Raw genomic sequence first — 21,838 nt, 5'->3', positions numbered from 1 at the left:
GGTCCACTTCAAGGTCAAATCAGAACCCTGGAATGCTAATCGTTGAATTCCCATTGATGATTTTCGAGGATGAGTGATCACTACAGCTGCATGTCCAGAGATGAGATCCCAGGTCCGTGGTAGATGCGAAGATCTGCCACGTCAAAGCTGCAACCAGGGCAGTTTCAGTTCATGTTCACGCTGCAAACATAATGCTTGGATGTAAGTAAATGTTTCCGAAGAAGCTGAGAGGGGTTTCCTTATTGAAAATATGGACAAGTGGTATGGCTTTGTAATTAGTGGACCTGGGTCCAAATCCTAGCTCTCCATTCCCCCCCAGTGATTGCCTCTGCGGCAGGTTATTTAATTGCTTTGAACTTTAGCATTCTTCTCTGTGAAACAGTAGGTTGTAATTTTTGTTCTTGGCATCCTACAGGGCTTCTCAAACTACTGTGGTAAAGGACTAGATCTAAAAAATTTTGTTGTAGATGGCTATTTTAAAAACTGTAGTAAATATGAATTATAAAAAAAATACAGTCTTCATTTTTTGGGTTTTGTTTTGTTATTGAAATCTAAAGATGTAAATCTGGTCATGGTTCTAGAAGAAACGAAAAGTGAGAAGGGCTGGTCCTGAAAAGGCTCAGAGTCTTTTGCGACGATTTCAGAAGAGGCCATTACAGATTGTTTAGACAAGACTAACTTCCTCAGACAAAGAGGAAGGGCTGTTTCTGTTGGCAGAGAAGACATAGCAGATTTGGAGCTGAAGGTTTCCAGCTTCACCAAAATCTGCTCCCTAGGTCTCTATCCCAAATTGTGGGGTCATACTTCATTTTCTTTCTTTCTTTTTTTAAAAAACATTTTATTTATTTGACACAGAGAGACAGAGACAGAGAGATCACAAACAGGGAGAAGCAGACTCCCGCTGAGCAGGGAGCCGGATGCAGGACTCAGTCCCAGGATCCCGGGATCATGACCGGGGCTGAAGGCAGACGCTTAATTGACTGAACACCCCAGGCGCCCCGTCATATTTCCTTTTCAATCAGTGCTCTAGCTTTAACACAAGAGAACCTGTGAGATTAGGAACTAAATTTGTATTGTAATCCAGTCACTGTCAGAGTTAGACCTTTGGTTTGGTTTTCAGAAAACTTGGTGCTGCAGTTCTAAGAAATAAGGGTTTCCCTCAGATCATCATTCAACTTCATATCCTTTTTGCAGAACTTCAGTTGAGAATTTAAAGCCCTCAACTCATTATTTTCTTTCTCCATGTTCTCGAGTGTACTTACAATCAAGCAACCACTACCGGTGGGAATTTACGTACTATTTTGGCACTGTATCCCATGAACAGTCAGAGTTCACTTTACCACTTGAGACAGGTTATTAATTCCATTAATTGTGACTGTATCACAGAACCAATTAAAGTTAACTCAGACCCAGTTCAGAGAATGCATTTAAAGTCTGTTTCAGTCAGGCTACGTATGATAGACACAGATAGGTGTGTATATGTGACTATCTTCACACCTAGGATAGCTGTAAGGAAACAAATTTTAAGTTTTCAAAAAGGTTAAGAAAAGGGATGTGAAAATTTTATTCAGGCTGGTTTGACTGTAACATTGTTTTTTGTTTTATAAAATAATTTTATAAAAGAGTCCATCAAGATATTATATAGAAAATACACCAAGGTAATATATATACATTTCATAAAAATAGAATACATCTTGGCAATTGCTTCCAGAGTCTGTTACCACCACGTACAGTGTATTGACGTTCAACATTTATGCTAATTTGAACATAGAAGATTTTTAAGAAAAACAAAGAAAACTGTCTCATTGTTATTTGTAAAAGTTGTTTCCACTTGACAGGAAAATAAAACGCTGGAATGTAAAAGTTATGGAGCCAATGGGAAAGAAGGTTATATCAAAGATCCTTGCCATGAACAATCATCTGAGGACAAAGCAATATATTTTTTTTCTATTATCATAAGTGGTTCATCTCATTTCACAAAATCACTGAAATATCCTTATTTTGGATGCTCAGTCCATGTGAACACTATTTGGTATCAAAGAAACATTCTAGAAGCCATACTATATTTCTAAAATGAGTGGTGTTTCTTCTTTCCCTTAAGGTGAAAATAGGTGCAGAAGTCCCACTATAGAGAATCAATACTTTAAAAAAAAAGCATCTTTATAAGTAATTTAATAAGTTTTGATCAAAACACATAGCAAGCAGTTTTATTATTCTAAAAATGGCCAAATGCTCAAAAATTCACTTGACTTTGAGTGAGGTTTGTTTTTGTTTTAAGGAAAATGATCTTAGTTAGCTACTATGCTACTCTATAACATCACTGGTGGGTTCTCCTGTGAGATGTTCTGAATAATCTTTGGAATAATCTTTGGAAAGTAACTGCTCCAGTGTAATAAATAGAGAAAAATAATAAGGGACTTCCCTAGACCTTACCAAAATATATGACCATGGTGGGATCATGAAAATACCTCAGCAGTACCAAGGAAGGCACACAAAACAGAGCATAGCACCATTTTCCAGTTGCCAAGATTGCAACTGTTCAGGAGCTGGTAACCTGGAAGGGGACAGGATGCTCATGATTAATGTAGTTTAAATATGCAAATTAGGCTCTGGAGAGCTTCTTAGTAGGGATAGGCAGACACAGCTATATAAACTATGAATGTGGTCTGATACTCAATGGTCCCATTGGCACTGTAGGAGGAGGCTCGAACCCTCATGCGGTAGGTCTCTGGTTCTCGCAATGGTCGTGTTGTATACACCACTCCTTTCAGGTTTTCATCCCTTAAGGCAAAAGGAGCAGTCTGTTCCTCATCTACCATGAGGAAAGTTGTCCTGGGATGCATCACTCCGTCCTGCGTGTATGCTACCAGCCGGATTAAATCTTGATTGGCAGCTATTCCAAAAGGGAGGGAGACGAGTTTGTATTCCAAGGCATATGGGCTCAAGGCACATTCCAAATCATTGGGTGGACAGTTCTTGAGGCAGAACCTAAGGACGAAAAACCACACAGAGCACATATTGTTATCTGGCTTGGAAGCAGGAGAGGGCATGTGGCAGGTGACCATGATCCATGACAACTCTTAGGCATTAAAGGCAGCAGACAGTCTGATGGCGAGAGCAAAAGGCCCACACCATGTGCTATGCCACTAACTCAAACCAGATGCCAGATGCTTACAAAAGCATGCTGGTCTAGAGTCCGATCTCTTTCTCTCAACTTCAGTAAAATCAGAAGTGTTTGACCCACTGAAGTAAGTATGAGTACCACAATGGTTACTCTAAAATGAAAAGTTAGTTTTGGAAATAGAAGGATCTGTACATAGACTAAAAACAAGTAGTTTTTAAAGAGAGGAATACAAGCTATTCTTAAATTGTAACATCTGTCCTAAAACTGAAAGCTGAAGTAGAATTTATTGATATTTGGTTTATTTTCCTAAAAGTAATATAAAGTCAACAAAGATTCCTGGGGGGAAAAAGCTCTTCCTTTTGTATTTGTTTTCCACATTATCTTATATTAAAAATACTATGTTTTCTTTTTTCAGAGCCCACATTGGCTGCTTTTGAGGCATGACTTTTAAATTCTCTGTCAGAAATCACTGGTAATGGAGAATAAAAAATTTTTAAAAATGCACAAAGGACCATTTTCTGCAGATATGGGTCCTTCAGTCATAGTATTTTTAGGTGTTTCTTAAGTCAATATTTTTAAATTTTTGCCCTCCCCTTCCTATTCCCTTTCTCTTCCCTCTAAACCAATTATGAATAGGTTTTTGCTGGATCTGGGGCAGTCCACACTTGATCATGTTACAGAACTTGGTAGTCACTGCTGAGAGGAAAAACAAAGTGTGAGCTCCCACCAGCATCTGGTTTCAGAAACAACTTTTTATTAGCAGGTCCTAGTCATGATGACCATTATCTCTGTTTTCAAGCACCCCGTTGGCTTAGTACCTGAACAGAGTATGATATTTCTGTAAGAGGAGGGAGAAAATGGAAGAGTAGTTTATTCAGAACCCATAAAAGACAGTGTTTCAGACAGCAGGGAATGTAAGCAAGACCATATATGAGCAGGCAAACAGCTGACTCATCCTTGCTCATCTCCATTCTCTCATGGAGTCATGGTGAGTCATCACGATTACAGCCAAGGTACTTCTTGGAATGCTCTAAGTCCTGAGAGCTCTTAAAACCCTGAGGCGACACAAACAAACTAGGAAATTTCAAAGGAGGTGAGGTTCTATCACCCCATAAAATGCTCACCGCTGAGGCAGAATTCTAGATGTGGCATGGTGGACTACATACTGGGGAGACGCTCCGGGAAAACCTTGGCAGCCAACAGTGATAGTTTAGACTACAGCGGCTGCCGCAGGATGAACTCATTTCATACCCATTCATTGAAGAAGGAACACACTGTAACTTCACATACCCCTTGGTATTATTGACGTCCTGTGAGCTACACGCGATAACAGACAGGGTTTGTTGGTTGAGGAGAGAAAGCTTTTCAAAAGGTATTTCTGAGAAGAGAAGGCAGGACATACCCTGAAACAGGATCCCGTTGGTAGTTGGGTGGACAGGGGGTATCGATGCACTGGTAGCTTCCTCTCATGTTGAAGCACATGCGATTTGGCCCACAGCGCACACTCTGCTCCAGACACTCATCAACATCTAGCAAAAGCACGAGGAACACGCAGTGTCAGCAACTCTGGTCAGAGCAGGCCGTGAGAGCAGGCGTTGCGAATGCTTGACCGTAATGGCAAGTCCCCATGGATGAATCTGGTAACCATACCTAAGCTTCTTCAACCACAAAAAGGCGATCCTGATACCTGGTGTGCCAGTTCCTGTAGCGCTTTGAGGATAATTTTTAACACTAGTGAAGGGATATCGAAAAATAAAAGCTATCAAAGTAGAAGGGAAGCTATTGAGAACTCTGCTGTTTTTTATATTTGGAAAACAGAGTGCATTGGAGTTTTGTAAAGCAAACAATCCTTTCAATTCATGAGAAACAAGCTAAAAATTTAAAGGACCCTTGTGAGCCTTTCTGTAAAGGGAAGAACCTCTTTATAATGTGAGTGATCCTTCCTGGTATTTTGTAAGTTCAAAGTGTTGAGTGGGAGGTAGGATCATGGAAATTAAAGGAGTCAAGTTATAGATTCAAGTCAGTCATTTCTTGTGGAGAGAGAAGTTTGGGGGTGGGGGTGGACAAACAACGCAGGATCAAATGAATGAAGAACCATAATCCAAGTTTAATCAAACATGAACTGTGGCGAATCCACCCTCAGGGGTTATGGGGTTGGGATGTGCTCTCTAGGGTGCTGGCTACCCCTTGGATAGTGGGGAAACATGCAAATGAAATGTTGTTTATTTTGTTGTTTTCTATACAAAGTTGTTAAATAAAAACACACTTAAATCGCTATAATTAAGAAACATCAAGATGGAACTAAAGGAAACTGTTTCTTAGCTTTCTGAGAATGAATGTTTTTGAGCCATGATTTTTTAAAAAAAATTTTATTTATTTAACAGACAGAGATCACAAGTAGGCGGGGGTGGGGGAGCGGGGGAAGCAGGCTCCCTGCTGAGCAGAGAGCCCGATGTGGGGCTTGATCCCAGGACCCTGAGATCATGACCTGATCTGAAGGCAGCGGCTTTAACCCACTGAGCCACCCAGGTGGCTCCTGAGCCATGATTTTTAACTTAGGGTCTGTATTTGAGTACCAGGGGATTTGTGAATGAAAATCTTTTTGTGTGTGCATGTATGAGTGTGTGTGTGTGTGTGTGTGTGTACGCGTGCACGCACGCACGAGAGATACACTCAAAGAGAGAGAGAGAGAGACAGGGACAAAGACAGATGGAGAGACAGAGAGCACAACACTGAAACTGATGGATTTTTCTGGGAAGTGGGTCCATAGGGTTCTACAACATTTTTAAGGGATTTTGAGATCCTAACATTAAGAACCATATTTTAGAGCAATAATTTCCAACTGCGGTACCTGCATTCCCCTGGTGGCACATGGAATCTTTCCAGTAATATGAGAGCAGGCAAATATTTCATGGAATCGTTCACATTCAGAAATTTATTTCCCACAAGTTCTCTTTCCTAAAAGCACTCTTCCTGAGAACTTCCTGTGGCCTGGAGTTCTCTTGTCGCCTTTCCCATTTTATATCCTTCTGCTTTATAAAAGAAAGGTTTCCACTAATCCCTAGTCTCTTTATGATACTCAGGGAGGGGTAAAATGCTTCAAGGCACATAGGAAGGGTGAGAAACTGGTTACTCGTATGGATGGTGGCAGGCCTTATTTCATCATGGCTGCGGACCAATGGTCTTCGCTCTCTCTTGTAAATTAGATTTCGGAAGCAAGCTGGTTGTCATGGGAACACCTACTAACACTTCTACTTGAACAGAAAAATGACCTTAGACTTTTTCTGACAGACAAGCTGGTTGGTTTAACAGCGACTGCAGACTTTTAAATTATATAGCGATCATTCCCCATTAACTAGGTTATCTACAGCTCCAAAGTATTGATGAGAATATATTTGAAGCACATGGACATCAAAGCCAGAATTCACACCCTTTACGACAATTTAAATGGTAAGAAACTTTAGAAGTCAGTTCTAAAATGTATGAATGAAGTGTAAGGTTTCAAATTTTTTTTGGAGTAGGCAAGCAAAAATTGAAGATAACTTATTTTAAAGTCTTAAGTCAACTGGCGGCTTATTGGCACTTACAATTCTCCTCCTTCTTTGGTATTTGAATAAACATAGATCCTGCTGTATAGGAGGGAACGATTACAGTGAACTGGGCCCAAATCCGTCCTCTGCAGAGGCAGGACCTAAAGGTCAAATGCACTTCCATGTGCAAAAACTATTGTGTCAGGGGCGCCTGGGTGGCTCAGTGGGTTAAAGCCTCTGCCTTCGGCTCAGGTCATGATCCCAGGATCCTGGGATCGAGTCCCGCATCGGGCTCTCTGCTTGGTGGGGAGCCTGCTTCCTCCTCTCTCTCTGCCTGCCTCTCTGCCTACTTGTGATCTCTGTCAAATAAATAAATAAAATCTTAAAAAAAAACCAAAACTATTGTATCATTTCATGGTAGCAGGTGACTTGGTACCTGCATAATCATGTGTATATCGGACTTGGGTTAAAGTTGTAAGTTCTTTGGTGAATTCTTAAATAACTTGAAAAACTGCTATCAATGAAAGAAAAAGAGAGAAGCAGTTCCAAGAAACAGTATATATGAATAATGAACAAGGAATGTTAAATTTTTCTTTTTTTAAAAAAGATTTTATTTATTTATTTGACAGAGATCACAAGTAGGCAGAAAGAGAGGAAGGGAAGCAGGCTCCCTGCTAAGCAGAGAGTCCGATGCGGGGCTTGATTCCAGGACCCTGAGATCATGACCCGAGCTGAAGGCAGAGGCATAACCCACTGAGCCGCCCAGGTGCCCCATTAAACTTTATTTCTGAATTATTTACCATTTCCATCTCAAAACTGAGCATTTTAGTTTTGGTTTCAAATATATTTCTGTTTTCTAAGGAAATGCAGTGTGATTATCTACTTTAAATTTGCTAATAGTGTACACAATGTAAAAAGACACTGAGCTAAAGTGGTACGGAGTAAATCACTTACATGGCTTTTTAGTTACTTAGATGTGCTGATAATAACATAATGTGCTTTGTATGACTAGTTTTATATTAGGACTAATTTTCCTACAGGAATATAACACAGTGTGAAACAAATTTATATCTCAGTTAAATCTTGCCTATTATCTCTGCGAACCAAGTTCTAATTATGATTTTATCTGTCAGAAGGGCATTATCTCCTTGGCAAAATGAGACTGAATGAAGTGAAAAGCCCTTTGGGAAAATGTGAAAGAAATGTAATTAGCCTTATCTTCTTTTTTTTTTCCCTCATAAAAAACATTCCCTTCATACTTATCTACCAAATTTCATTTTAGCTCTTATTTTTATGGTCAATTCCTTCCTGCAGGCACATGAAGGCCAGTGGGCTGCAGGGGCCCATGGAAATGGTGGCATGGAGACCAGAATCTGGACACATGCCTATGTGCATAATAAGAATAGCTATCTTGGGGCACTGGGGTGGCAGTTAAGATCTGCCTTCAGCTCAGGTCATGATCCCAGGGTCCTGGGATCAAGCCCCACATCGGGCTCCTTGCTTGGCAGAGATTGCTTCTCCCTTTCCCTCTGCCTGTTGTTCCCCGTTCTTGTGCTCTCTCTCTCTTTCTGTGTCAAATAAATAAATAAAATCATTAAAAAAAAAAGTGTAGCTATCTTTCACAGATTTCCAATGGCTGAATATGAGTCTACAAAAATATATCAAAGTCTAATATTCAAAGTGTTTGCCTTCTGCTCCATAATGAACACTTCCCACTGAAAAGCTTTCTTAAGTATTTGAGCTTCTAGAAGGTGGCCTTCTTTTGTCCACTTCTTATCTCCTTCTGTCTACTATTATCTCCTCAGGCTTAAGCACCTTATAGGCATTCACTCTACTCCTTTAGTCTACTGCCTGGTTTTTTAAAAAGGAGCTGGAAAAGATGGAGAAATCATGCTGTCTTCTGCTAGCTGACAATGTGAGGCTGTTTTTTTATTAACTATTATAAGAAAATTACTATGGTAGAAATTAAAGGATAAGCATTTTATAATCTATATAGTCTACAAGAAAAGATTACCAGGATGAGCTGAAAAGCTTTTATCTGAATAGTTTTAGAACATATGACTGCATTTAACCAAGTGCTTCTGGATACATTACACAATAATTTAGAATAAACATACCTGAAACATTTATCTTATAGAGAGAATAATTTAGATTCTTGATAACATTATGGATTACTTTTCAAAATCTTGGATAGGGGCGGCTGAGTGGCTCAGTGGGTTAAAGCCTCTGCTTTTGGCTCAGGTCATGATCCCAGGATCCTGGGATTGAGCCCCGCATTGGGCTCTCTGCTGGGTGGGGAGCCTGCTTCCCTTCCTCTCTTTCTGCCTGCCTCTGCCTACTTGTGATCTCTTTCTGTCAAATAAATAAAATCTTAAAAAACAAAAACAAAAAACCTTGGATAGATTAGAACACTCATTTCAAGTGCAATGCTAATAAAGTATTTCTAAATGTTCAGAATTAGATTAGTGGGGCTTAAAACGAGCAGAAGGATCTTTTAGTTTCTCCTCTGCTTCTTGGGCAAATCATGATCAGTCATGTTTTTGTTTCTCATCTTGTAGTCTGCCGACTTCCACTTTTGATTAGAGTCTCTGTCCTTGTTCAATGTCAAATTCACTTTAATTTCCTTTTTGTCATTGACATTTGTATCACTAATGTATAAAGCTTCAAAAATGCACATGTAAATGGAAATCAACTTTTTTTCCTCTCATTAATTCCTGAAACACTTCCTAAAGCTATAAAAAGATTCCAAGTTATTCTTCAGATTAAAGGCTGCTTTAAAAGATGCAATTGTTTTCTCTCAAGTCTTTTTTAAAAACCACAAAAATATGTAACCCATTTAAATCGCAAACATTTCAAGTGACACCTGTTTCTGATTTGTTCACATTATTTTCCACTCTCCGAAGCCCAACTGAAAACTGAAAAATGTTTGAACTGAATGAACGGCCAGGGCAATCAAGGAACAAAATGGCATAATTTAGAAAAAAAGAAAAATCCTCTAATGAAGAGATAACATAATATAGCACTTAAAACTCTGGCTAAGGATTTTGTACTTTGGTTGGTTGTTCCAAATCCTTCCTTCCTTGGTGCCTGGTGCACTCACAGGAAGTGTAGTGTTGATGTTGGGCACTGCCACCTCTTCAGAGGATTCTTGGGGTGACGTCATGGCGGGGGGAATGTTACAAAGCACGGACAGCGTAAATGCTCTCACCTCACCCTGCTGCCACTGTACAAGGACCCTGGTGTTCACAGTATGACAGGAGAGACAAAGGACCATTCTAGACATTTTGAGATCTGTGATCAAGTCCAACCCTTGTTCTTGATTGTTCTAGCATATTCATCTTATTATCTGTAGAATGGGTACAAACTATTGCCCTTGACATATCTGTACTGCTGCTTAAAATGAGTTAATAATTGCTTTGGAAAAACATGACTACAACGTCAATGTGTTACTCTCATACTTCAAATCTCAGTAGAAAGTTCTGCATAGGGTAAGTTCTTAACAAGCATTTGTGACAGATGATTGGGAGCGAAGGTTATTATGGTATTCACTTTACTTCTCCAGTCCACGTGGTCCAGTGGAGACTCTCAGGGAGGGACTGGGTAAATGGGTGTGGGACAGGTCATGGTAGTCAGGTGGTCCCGTCGCCCATCCGGGTCTTGCTTCCTGGAGCACCCTTTCCATGACCTGCATCCTAGCAAGTCTTCTGTGAATCTCCCAGAGAAGGCAAATTTAATTTGGTTATTACTGATAAAGCACTCTTTTGGAGATACTATCTGATATGCTTTAGGAAAGGATAAAGGTTGAATGTGACAGAAATTACTAAAATTCAGAGTCTTGTTAATACCTATATAATACTTTTGATTTTGATCACAAAATTGAGGGGGCTTCTTATAAAATTTTCAAGATTTATTTAAGTTCTTATTTCTTTTTGATCTAAGCATGCTTTGCAATATAATATACCTTATCAAAGCAAAATGTCCCTTTCACATTTTTGTGTAAAGAAGGTAATATTGAGATTGATAGTTTTTTTCTTTCTACCGTCACCACACATTGTCCCAAACTCTGTTTATAGAACCTACAGCCCTGTTTTATGCTTTTATTTACATATCTGTTTCCATTGCACTAAGATATCAAAGGGAAGAGACTATATTATTTGCATTCTTCAAAGCTAGCTTATGACTGTTTTACAACATTTGCAGACTCAAAGAATAGATCATTTAATTAATTACCCAATGTTGGCCAAAACAAAAAAATAAAATAATGCCTAATACTGGAGTAAATTTACTGAGCTCTGCTCCTATTTCATCTTCCATCTTGGCTTAATTTTGAAAAGATATTTGAAGCTATTCCCACTTAGTTTAAAAAATATAGAACATGAACTGATTGAGACATTCTTGCTCCTTCTGTAAGACTACACCGAAAATGATTCTCAACTTTTTTCCTCTGCCTAATGGCTTTCTCTCCAGTTCTCCTACTTACAAAAGCAATGATAAATGTGACCAATGGGAATGAGAAGGAAGAGAAAGCAACCAGGAGAATAATTATTTAAAAAAAAAAAAGAAGACACTTAATTTCTCACATTCTCCTACATTGGTTTTAAGTCAAGTAGCCATAATACACATTCTGAGATTTTCTCACCTTGACAAGTCTTTCCATTGAGCATGAGTTGATAGCCGGGTGGACAGATACACTGATAGCTCCCAAAGGTATTTTTACACTCATGCTGGCAAATGTCTCTATTTTCACATTCATCAATATCTGTGCAGAAAGAAAGCAGAGTGTATAACCACGCAAAAAAAGGCAGAAACTACTGACAGAACCAATTACACACAAGTTGTTGATATACGATAGAAAAACTTCTTGGTGATTTTACACTTGTGTGTTTAAACATGCTCAGAGCTGTTTTATATCAGGATCTGTTTTTAATGAACCCAACGTCAACTGTACTATTTCACAAAACATGAACATCTCTTCTGTGTATAAGTGTATATGAGCTGAAGTCCCAAACCGGCCAATTTCTATATGAGTTAAGCAAGCCTGGAATGGCAGATGGAACAGATTTATACAAGATCCTAAACCACCAAAGTACTGAACTCTTAACAGAATAGTAGAATTTACCAAAAAGGCAGTTTCTATTGGGGTTAATTGGAACAAGTAATCTTTTAATTTTATTTAAACTTCACCCACCTCTCTCTTTCCCTACACCTTCTCCCAACATCCATGCATTGCTTTCCCATACAGAGATATCAAGTGGAGGTGTTTTTAATTTTGTGATAAGGATTTTCATCAAACTTCATACAATTGTAAAGTACTAATGGCAGCAACATATCTATGGTTGATGAGACACCTTGGGCAGCTCAATTTATTTCTCAAGGTCCCAGTCAATTCTTTATCAAAGGACTCACTGACATGATCTCTCCACTGTACAGATTTGTTGGAAGGTCCATAGAGCATAATACATGGGAAAGCACTTTATCATTAAGAGCTATCTATTTGCTAGTATTAAACAAAGCCAAGAAAGTATCAATAAATAGGAGAGGAGAATGGGTGATAATTAAACACTGCTATTTGCTTTCAGGACAAGGGATATGATTTGGAGCACCTCAGATTTCTTACCCCCGTTGTGTTTTGCTGAGACTAATGTTAGAATTGGTTCAGAGTCCCACCAACCAGTGGGAGAATGAAAAGAGAACATGACATCAAGTGGGAGCAGGGGAGCTTGTAGGGTAGAGGTTAAGAGAAGACAAGGTGAAAACTTGTGACTCAGAGCAAAGGGATGTGTTCACTGTACATGTTTTGCATATGCTCGTAACTGCGGAGATTCCAAATCTGTTCATGATGAACACTCACCAAATATCTCTTCCTGTTTTTACCCCACTGTGAACCAAAGCCTTTATTCAACTTGTGTATTATTTTTACTTTTTTCCTTTTGCTATCTGCTTCCACACAAAATCATCCCAGCAGTGTCAGTGCTGCGGGACTCCAGTAAGTCAGTTCACTCTTCCCAGAGCAGAAACTTCAATGTGGCCCCAAGTGCAATTTTGGTATTCAGAGGCACCACAGTGTTCATTTCTCCTGTTAAGCTTTGGAATAATTTCCTTAAAAAGCCCAATTTTTGCCCAAGTCTAATAAGACTGCAGAGTGTTGATTTGACTCTTTTGTGAGTTGTCTATCCCAGATGGTTAATTAAAGGCATTTGGTGTTGATTGCAAGTTGCTCGTAGCATAATTCCAAAGCTGTCTGCAAATTCAGTGCAAATTTCTTTATTAGTATGAATACTACAAAATATTCATCATATTTTAAGAAATATTTCTAGAAGTCTATTAGCTGCCCCCAAATAAAGTTCAAAGATCCAGTAATCAACTAGATATGGAAGTTTACCTCAGATTCTCCATGATTGGTCCTCTGAAATAGTAGCTGCCTCAAGCCAATGGTTTGGGGAGGATAATTCTTATGAACATGATATTAGTGTAATACAAACACACAGACACAGAATACATTTATAAGACTCTACTGTGAAACTGCAGAGCTTAGATAGTGATGAATAAATAGAGAATGGGGTTATTAATCAGGAATGCTTTCTTAAAAGAAATCAGCATGATGATGTACCATGTTGGGGGTATGATTTAACTCATGTGTCACCACATAAACAAGGGTTTTGGACAGGTAGAAGAGAAGAGCTTGTCTAAGATGAAGTCAGAGAGTGATTGGAGTAATTGGAGATGAAACCCCTTCGTGGGAATGACTATTTGGAAGAAACTTTGAAAGACATGTCAAATTTTAATTTTATCATTAAAAAATGGTGAAGAGTTTTAACTAACAAAGAGGTCAAAATCCTGGGCATGAAAAATTACCAATGCTCAGAATGGTTTGGACCAGGTTGAGAGTGGTGTTTGACATCGTAAGGATTGTGGAGTCCACAGGGTTAGGAATTCAGCAGTGTTTGACCATATGGACTAAAGGTAGCGAACTGGTGATGAAGGCATTAATGTTTGAAATTCAAGGGGTAAAAGGAACTAGCTTTGCCAACAGTTCTAAGACCGATCGTAGGGAAAAAGTTTCATGTGCATCATATTAACCTTCAGGTACATCAAGACTGGTAGAGAGAAAAGCTCTGGGAAAGTATAGACTGAAGGAGAAAAGTTTAAAGTTAAAGAATCCAGTGAGTTGGGGGTCCAGCTGATAAAGGTTTTGAGAGTCTGGGTCCATGGAAGAGTGATTAAGAAAGCACGTCTGAGACGATAATGATGCAAAACAACGCTTGGGGTGAAGGGTAGAAGAAAAATGGTAATTAAAGTCAGAAAAAGACATTTTTTAAAATGTTTATAAGAAATGTGTAACAAAGTATATAGGCAAGAATAAGGGAAGTTCAGAATACTTAAGAAAAATGCAAGAAAATGAAGTTGGAGTAGAGGTCTGAAAATTTAAACAAAATTTCTTTCTTCCTGCCTTCCTTCCTCTCTTCCTTGCTTTCTTCTGTCATCTAACCAAAAGTGGGGCTAATTCGTGTTTGCTAATTTCTCTTGGCACGTAGCTCAATGGCATGCAAACTGTGGACGCTCACAGAAAATTGAATTAAATGAATGACAGATGGTAATGTTTGCAACTTAACTGAAAACAAAGTCTCAATTATTGAGTTGGAAATTACACTTCGCTTTTGCAAACAAATTAAATTGTAGATGAGTTTAGATAAAGATATCGAAAGCACATATTTTAGAGAAATGAAAGCAACTTAATTTTGTCCTGACTCACATTATCTTTTCAGTGATTTCCGTATATACAAAATAATCGAACAGAAATTCCACAGGGAGTGTGGGTCAACAGTCAACACCGTTTTGGTTGTCCCATAGAACAAGCAATTGATGGAGTCACTGAAAGTTTCACTTTTAACCCACTGCTTTGGCATCAACCAGGTAAAGCCATAATCTGATGGTAGTATATTACGTGGCAATACTCATATTTTCTCTTTTTAGTAAAAAAAAGGTATTCTGAATGCCACTGAAATTTATTTCCACGTAGCATTAGATTTAATAACACTTTCAGGAGTGATCAAAAGAGAGGAACTGTCAGTACAAAACAATGTATTATCAGAACTTACACATGTAAATACATCATTTATTTGAATACATTTTGTCATAGTTTTCGGTGTCCAAGTAAATGTCTTGGAACTTTGAGTCAACCCAGAGCTGAGATGAGAGGTAGTTCACAGCACCCAGACAACCACGGGTGCGGTGTCTATGCTTAGACTCTGGCCCATAAACGAGCCCACCGGAAGGAAATGTAATATGGCTGACATTTACCTACACATGTGTCACGGCTCGCTTCAGAGCCTTCAGGGCAAGTTTTCCTAATAGTCCTTCTAGTCCTGGAGAGAGATGTTCTGCTGTTTCTATACTCTGAGTAGGAGCTGTAGAGATGGGAGTATTGTCTGTAATGCTGTTGAGGTTGATAGTTGTTTCTCACAGAGGAGAACCGTGCAAGGTTATAGCTACTGTACTGAGTGCCATAATTAGGTAGCCTCTCCAATCCAGCGCAAGATTTCCCGTCCCCTAATAAATGTTGTCCTGGTGGACAGATACACTTGAAGCTGCCGGGGGTGTTGGCGCACTGATACGCACAAGGCTTAGGCACTTGTTCACATTCATTAATGTCTGCTCGTGTGCCATGATGCATAAAAAAGAGAAAAAAAAAACACATACATATACACACAAAACACAGGAATCAAGAAATCAGTCTCTGGAACAAATGGAAGACATTATGTTACCCTCCAAAGCTATGAATACAGTAATTTCTCCATTGTTGTGAACTTCAGAGAAAGCTTTAATTATTCATTCATGAACGTATAGAAAGGTTCTAGGACTTCTCCTAAAGATTGCTTCTCGTGGACAGTAGAAACATAAAGGGTCAAATGGGAAAATGTGGTCTTGAATCCAGAAAAACTAGAGTTCAAAGCTAATGCAGATCTTAATTCTGTTGGTGGAGGGAAGGACTCCATCACATTTCTAGTTTGCGTTTTATTACAACATTCTCACTAGTACTGCCAATCTTTCATACAATTACAAGCTTCAGATGTGATAATATTGGTATAACTACTAACATTTTTCTTTTATTTCTTTTGAATCAATAATTATTATGTAATAATCAAGCTAAGCACATTTTTCACAAAAATTTAAAGAGTAGGAAACTAAGAATTATTTCTTACTAAGATATAAACTCAAAAGTCCATAAAATTTTTTAAAAAGTTATTTTTCTCCCAATACCTAGGTCAACATATAGTATACAATCCCAACTTTTCCTGTAAATTGGAAAAGCAAATGAAAACCAGAAAACAAAACAAAATTCTTTAATTCATTACCACAGTGACATGAAAGACAGCAACATGAATAAGTAAAATAGAAGTAGTAAATTTTGTTTTAAAAATTATTTTAGTAGGCCAAGGTTAAAATTAACATTTTAAATCTCTTTAAGGCAATGGCTCTACCTTCTTCATTGATGTATTTCCCAGTCCAAGGTCTGACATTCAACTTCAAGTCAAATTAGTGAACAAATAAACATATTTCATTCTGCTAGGTCACCGCTATGACTAATCAAGATGTTCAGTTATATATAAATTACAGTACCTAAACAAAACACTAAAATGCTATGTTATACACTTCTGCTATTAGAGAGTGTTTATTTTAAAACCGTTTCTAGTAATTGTATTATTTTCAACATTTGCTCTGTGCAAAGTACTAAGCTAGGGGCTACATAAAGACAGAACTAAGCCTTTATGAAAGAATTTGTTATAAACTGTTGTTAAGACAACCAAGGAAACTAATTTTAAAAGCACAGTATGCAAACTGGAAGCCAGTATGTAAAGCCCACACCTCTTTTTTTTTTTTTTTTTTGCACCATCCTTAAATATTCCAGGGGAATATAATTTCATAGGTTGGTTTTCAGGTTTTGATTATTCAGTGCATTAATTAAAAAGAAGTATATGGTTACCTTCTTACAGATCTCTTCTAATTGTCCATTACCTGCCTTATTTACATTTAGTTATAACTAAGATAGAAATAAACTGGTGATTGGGAGAACTGAGTGAGCTTCTTAGCACAGGAAAAGGCACATAGTAAGCACTAAATGTATGATAAAGGAATAATTATCAATTTATTTAAATTGTGCATTCACATTTTAATCCCTCACACCTAAACCTTTGTATTACATTCAATTATGGTTCACATTCAACTAGAATGTATCTGTGCAAACATCTACGCCATGCACATAGAGAGATCATCGATGAAAGAACCTTCATAATTAAGTCATCATGGTAATATATTGGCACCTCACTCTGATATGTGTAGTGTATAGTAAGCACTATGAAAATGGTGATTATTATCACGTTAAATGCCAGTGCAAATGGAACTCCATATGAAATCTTTAAGAAGTAATTCAAATTATGTTATAAATTACTTAAAGCAACTTACACATTTTCTAATTGTTCCAAGAAAACATTTGAGATGGGAGAGTGGTCTAATCAAGTTGATAAGGCTAATCACGTTAGGAGCTTTATTATTCAGTAAGAGTTGCTGGTAACTTACCCATACAGGGTCTTCCAACTCCTTGAGACCGGAAACCTCTGGGACATACACAGTGATAGCTGCCTCTTGTATTCTCACATATCTGGTTATATCTGCACTGATGGGTCCCATCTTTACATTCATCAATATCTACAGACACAGAGGCAATAAAAAGTAATAACACTTCCTCTTTCAAAACTAAAGTCATTATATTTAAAATGAACAGTCTTTAGAATCGTCAACGGTTGCATTAACTGCCTCCTTTTCCTTCTCTTGTGGCCTACTATGGAAAGGGCTTGGTTCTCAGCTTTGTAGCTCTCTTCTCTCTACTCCCTCCACCTCTGGCTGTCTTAGTTATACTGGTGACTATAATAAGCTTGTTGATGTAGACTTACAGCAATAGCACTGCATTGTGTCTTATCTACAACCCCACATTTCTAGCTGCTTGGCTGGTCCTCTCCATGTCCATCTTTTACCACATGTCCTCAGTGTGTGTTTGTTTTTAAGATCTTATTTCTTTACTTGAGAAAGAGAGTACAGAGAGAAAAAGAGAGAGAGAAAGAGAAAGAACAAGCAGGGGTGGGGATATAGGGGGCGGGAGAAGCAGACTTCTGCTGAGCAGGGAGCTGGATGTGGGGCTCATTCCCAGGACCCTGGGATCATGACCTGAGCCGAAGGCAGATGCTTAACCCACTGAGCCACCCAGGTATCCAGGAAGGATGAATGTTAATCTGTTTTCTCCAAGCCCAGCCCCTTTCCCCTTCTAGGGGACTCTCTTTTCTTTTTCTACCATGTCCACCTATTATTACCATTCCATTCAAAGCAATATTTAATGCGATCACTACCATGACATCTATTAGATATGATCACTCTTTCAAGTGCTCTTGTACAATTTCATTTGTTTCTCTTTTATGGCATTTCATTCTCCCTTTTACTATAGGTTTTTTATTTTCTTTTGTAAGTAGAATTAGCCAACCTGTTCCAGCAGATTGTAGGGACATGAAAGGAGGAATGCTATCTGTTTCATTTTTGTTTTATAGTTCTGCTAACTAAGGCAGACTGGCACAGAAAGAAAAAACCACGAGGAGAATATAATTTACTTTATTTGTCTGGTCATTGGCTTGACATTGATAGAATATTTAGTTCTAAAATAAAATACCTTGAACTTTAAATAAATATGTATAAGCTTTTCTTAACCACCTGTGAAATTAACATACAGACACCGAATTTCAGAGACATAATGTGAGATAATTTATGTGGATATTAAACTGTGTAAAGTGAATGTGTAATTGATGGGAGCTCAAAATGGTAATAAACTTCCATGGTGAGCTTCCATTTCTTGGTATAGAGCCTGGGATCCCATAGCTCAAACACACTAGAAGGTGGGAGTAAAAAACCTGTGAGAAAAGAAAAACTTCCTTGTGAGATTAAATGTACTTGAATCATTGGTTTTAAAAATGGATCCCTTCAAGTTGAGAGGCAACATGGGGGGTTTGGGGCGTAGGAAAGGAAAAAATGAAACAAGATGGGATCGGGAGGGAGTCAAACGATAAGAGACTCTTAGTCTCACAAAACAAACTGAGGGCTGCTCGGGAGAGGGGCTAAGGAGAGGGGGGTGGGGTTATGGACACTGGGGAGGGTATGTGCTATGGTGAGTGCTGTGAAGTGTGTAAACCTGGCGATCCACAGACCAGTACCCCTGGGGCTAATAATACATTATATGTTAATAAAAAAATAAAATTTAATTTAAAAAATGGATCTCTTCCTTGGTATGTCAATGGCAAATAGATCTCAATCACTGAAATAGCCATACACTCACCAATGCAGGTTCCGTTTTCAGCCTTGGTCATTCCGTTGGGACAAAGATCAATGCACTTATAGCCCCCGCGGGTGTTCTTACAGTGCTGGTCTGGCCTGCACACGTTCTGCCTACATTCATTCACATCTTGATAAAAGAACAAAGGTTATGAAGATTGAGAAAATGATTTCTTCTGCTTTTCCACAGAAATCATACCTTGGGATTTTAAGGATAAAGATGTTAATTATATAATCACTGTGTGAGGGTAAAATGTTTAAATCCATCAAAGTCAGTAACAGTAACAGACTATTTTTAAAACAGAAGGATAAAAATTAAAAAAAATATATAGTCCACATACTTGGTAACCATACCAACCACCACTTCTTAGAAAAATAAATAAATTAAAAATATATGTAAATATGTATCTGAAAGTATGTGTGTGTGTATGTATCTTTATATATGTAATCATATGCATTATGCTTCAGTGAAAAATATAGTAAATAAAATAGGGAAATGCTAAAAATTTGCTATGTAATTGGAAAATGAAACCTGTAAAGGATATCATTTGCTTCAATTTTGGTTTTGTGTGGATTACATACATGATGGATAGAGATATCCTATGTATGAATCCAGCCCAGGACACAGCATATGGATTAGATCAAATACCTAGAAATTATAAAGATGTCATTGCTTTGAATTTAAAGCCCTTTTCTTACCTATGCATTTTCTGCCTTTGAGCTGATACCCTGGTTCACATCCACAATGAAAACTTCCTATGGCATTGAAACAGCGGTGGTGACAGGGGCTGGATTCTTGACATTCATTAATATCTGTTAAATAAAATGAAACTTTTATTATATTTTGTTAGGAAATTTGGGTTAATTTATTTCAGATGTCTAACATTTTGATGATCTTTTATCATTATCATGTTTAAGATCTTTCCTAAAATGAATCCAATACAATTGTTCTCATGTGATCTGTCAGATAATTGATTGGATTAACTGCTGGAGACCGTATCTCTCTTCAAAGGTAGACATTGCCTCGTGACTTGGAACTCTGTGGATGAAAGAGTCCTCTACTTTAACTATCCTACCAGATGGGTCCCATGTCTGGTTCTAGGAAGTTTCAGCCCTGGAATGTTGCTGACAGGCTAGAACACTGAAGATGGGGGGGAAAAAAAACCCAAGGTCTTGGGCAGTATCCTTTGCAATTGGCCTTTCTTCCCCATTTTCGCTGCTGTTAGCCTGATGTAGATCTTGACCATTTTGTGCCTGACACCAGCAACTTAAGCATTTTTTCCGTGTCCACAGTTATTGCCGAATTAATCTTCCCAACACCATGTGGGGCATAGTATAATAAAAAAAAAAAATGCAGGCATGAATTTCCCAAATTCGTGAGCATTTGTCTGTTTTTTGTTTGTTTGTTTTGTTTTGTTTTTGTGTTTTTTACACATCCGGCATTGACAGTTGGTGTCAGGAAGATGAGCCTTATCAGTTCACCTGGTGTGGTGGTTAAAGTGCTTGGATGTTTTCCCCCCACTTTTAAAAAACCTTTTGCATTTGCCTGTTTTATGTACCTTTTCCAAAACTCTCCTTCCTTCTAGTCCCATAGGAAGAGAGAACTTTTCTCCCATGTAACAAAAGTCCCTCTGTTTGAGTGTTTGAGTTCCGAAGCCCATCTCCTCCTTCCTCACCAAGATGAGGACTGTGGTCCATTGATAATTCTCTCCGTGTTTGCATTTTTAAAGTCCTTCGTCCTTATGGTCATCTTTCCCAGAGTCCTACAGACATAATCCAGTCTTTCCTACCCTAACATAATCCCTCTCTCAGGTCTGTACTCAAGTTCCTTCTACTTCTCTACTGTTCTATTCATTCTTTTCAAGTCCTCCAAAGCAACAATTACCATACTTAGGCTCTCCACATCCCCCTCTTACATTCCCAGACTCAGATGATTGCCTGTGTCTTATTTTGTACTTGTTTTCTATTTGAGCTCTTTATTTTTTTTATTTTGAAAAAAATGTTTCAAGTTTTTATTTAAATTCCAGTTAGTTAACAAACTGTATTATTAGTTTCAGGTGTATGAGCTCTTTTAATCTTTCAAAATCTACACGTTACTACAACTGCATACATGTGATCATATACTTAAAAAATATTTTCTTAGTGTAGCTTTTTCTTCTTTCTTTTTTCTTGGCTTCCTTTATTGCTTTTTACCTTCTTGCTCACCAAAGCCAGTCTGCACTGACAGCCTAGTATAAATATTAACGTAGCTCTACATATGTATCTCTATGTAAATATATAAATCCATTGCCTTTTTCTTTGGTTATTGATTGTTTTCTGGCCACATAATCTTTTCCACACAAGCTATGTACACTTTTCTACATCTCGGTGTTCTCACTGAACAACTCAGCAAGGAAACAGTTGGGCTGCATCCCATTCTTTATAATGGCTGCACACTGGTGTATGATGTGAATGTAGCATAATTCATTCCCTCTTTCTATATTGATAGGCATTCAGTTTTGTATCCACCATTCCTGCCTCTAGGAAAAAACCCTGATAGAAGTTTTATTCATAATTGTTAAAATCTGGAAGCACCAGGATATCCTTCAGTAGCTGAATGGATTAATAAACTACAGTACATTAATACAATGTAATAATATTTAACACTGAAAAGAAAAGAGTGATCAATCCATGAAAAGACCTGGAGGAAACTTACATTCATATTATTGAGTGAAAAAAGACAATCTGAAAAGGCTACAAGTTACATGACATTCTGGAAAAAGTAAAACGATGGAAACAATGAAAAACTCAATGGTTGCCAGAGGTTGGGGGA

General features: G+C 38.0%; 1 protein-coding gene across 2 annotated transcripts in view; it reads right to left on the bottom strand.

Annotated features, from left to right (window-relative positions):
• Positions 1 to 1,540: 1,540 nt before the first annotated feature.
• Positions 1,541 to 21,838, bottom strand: part of HMCN1 (hemicentin 1) — a 470,681-nt gene continuing 450,383 nt past the window's right edge. Inside the window, exons 101-107 of one of the 2 annotated variants that reach the window (XM_044267297.1) lie at positions 19,726 to 19,839; positions 19,031 to 19,156; positions 17,233 to 17,361; positions 14,956 to 15,306; positions 11,294 to 11,413; positions 4,527 to 4,653; positions 1,541 to 2,988 (exon numbers count right to left, since the gene is read on the bottom strand). In XM_044267297.1, the coding sequence (XP_044123232.1) occupies positions 2,622 to 2,988; positions 4,527 to 4,653; positions 11,294 to 11,413; positions 14,956 to 15,306; positions 17,233 to 17,361; positions 19,031 to 19,156; positions 19,726 to 19,839 (1,334 nt within the window). In that variant the 3' untranslated portion in view covers positions 1,541 to 2,621. The remainder of the gene's footprint in view (positions 2,989 to 4,526; positions 4,654 to 11,293; positions 11,414 to 14,955; positions 15,307 to 17,232; positions 17,362 to 19,030; positions 19,157 to 19,725; positions 19,840 to 21,838) is intronic. The other variant, XM_044267296.1, reaches the window with a different exon arrangement.

Source organism: Neovison vison, chromosome 10 (assembly GCF_020171115.1).
Source record: "Neovison vison isolate M4711 chromosome 10, ASM_NN_V1, whole genome shotgun sequence".
Taxonomy (NCBI): domain Eukaryota; kingdom Metazoa; phylum Chordata; class Mammalia; order Carnivora; family Mustelidae; genus Neogale; species Neogale vison.
The sequence above is the reverse complement of the archived record's forward strand: the minus strand, read 5'-3'. Positions and strand labels throughout refer to the sequence as shown.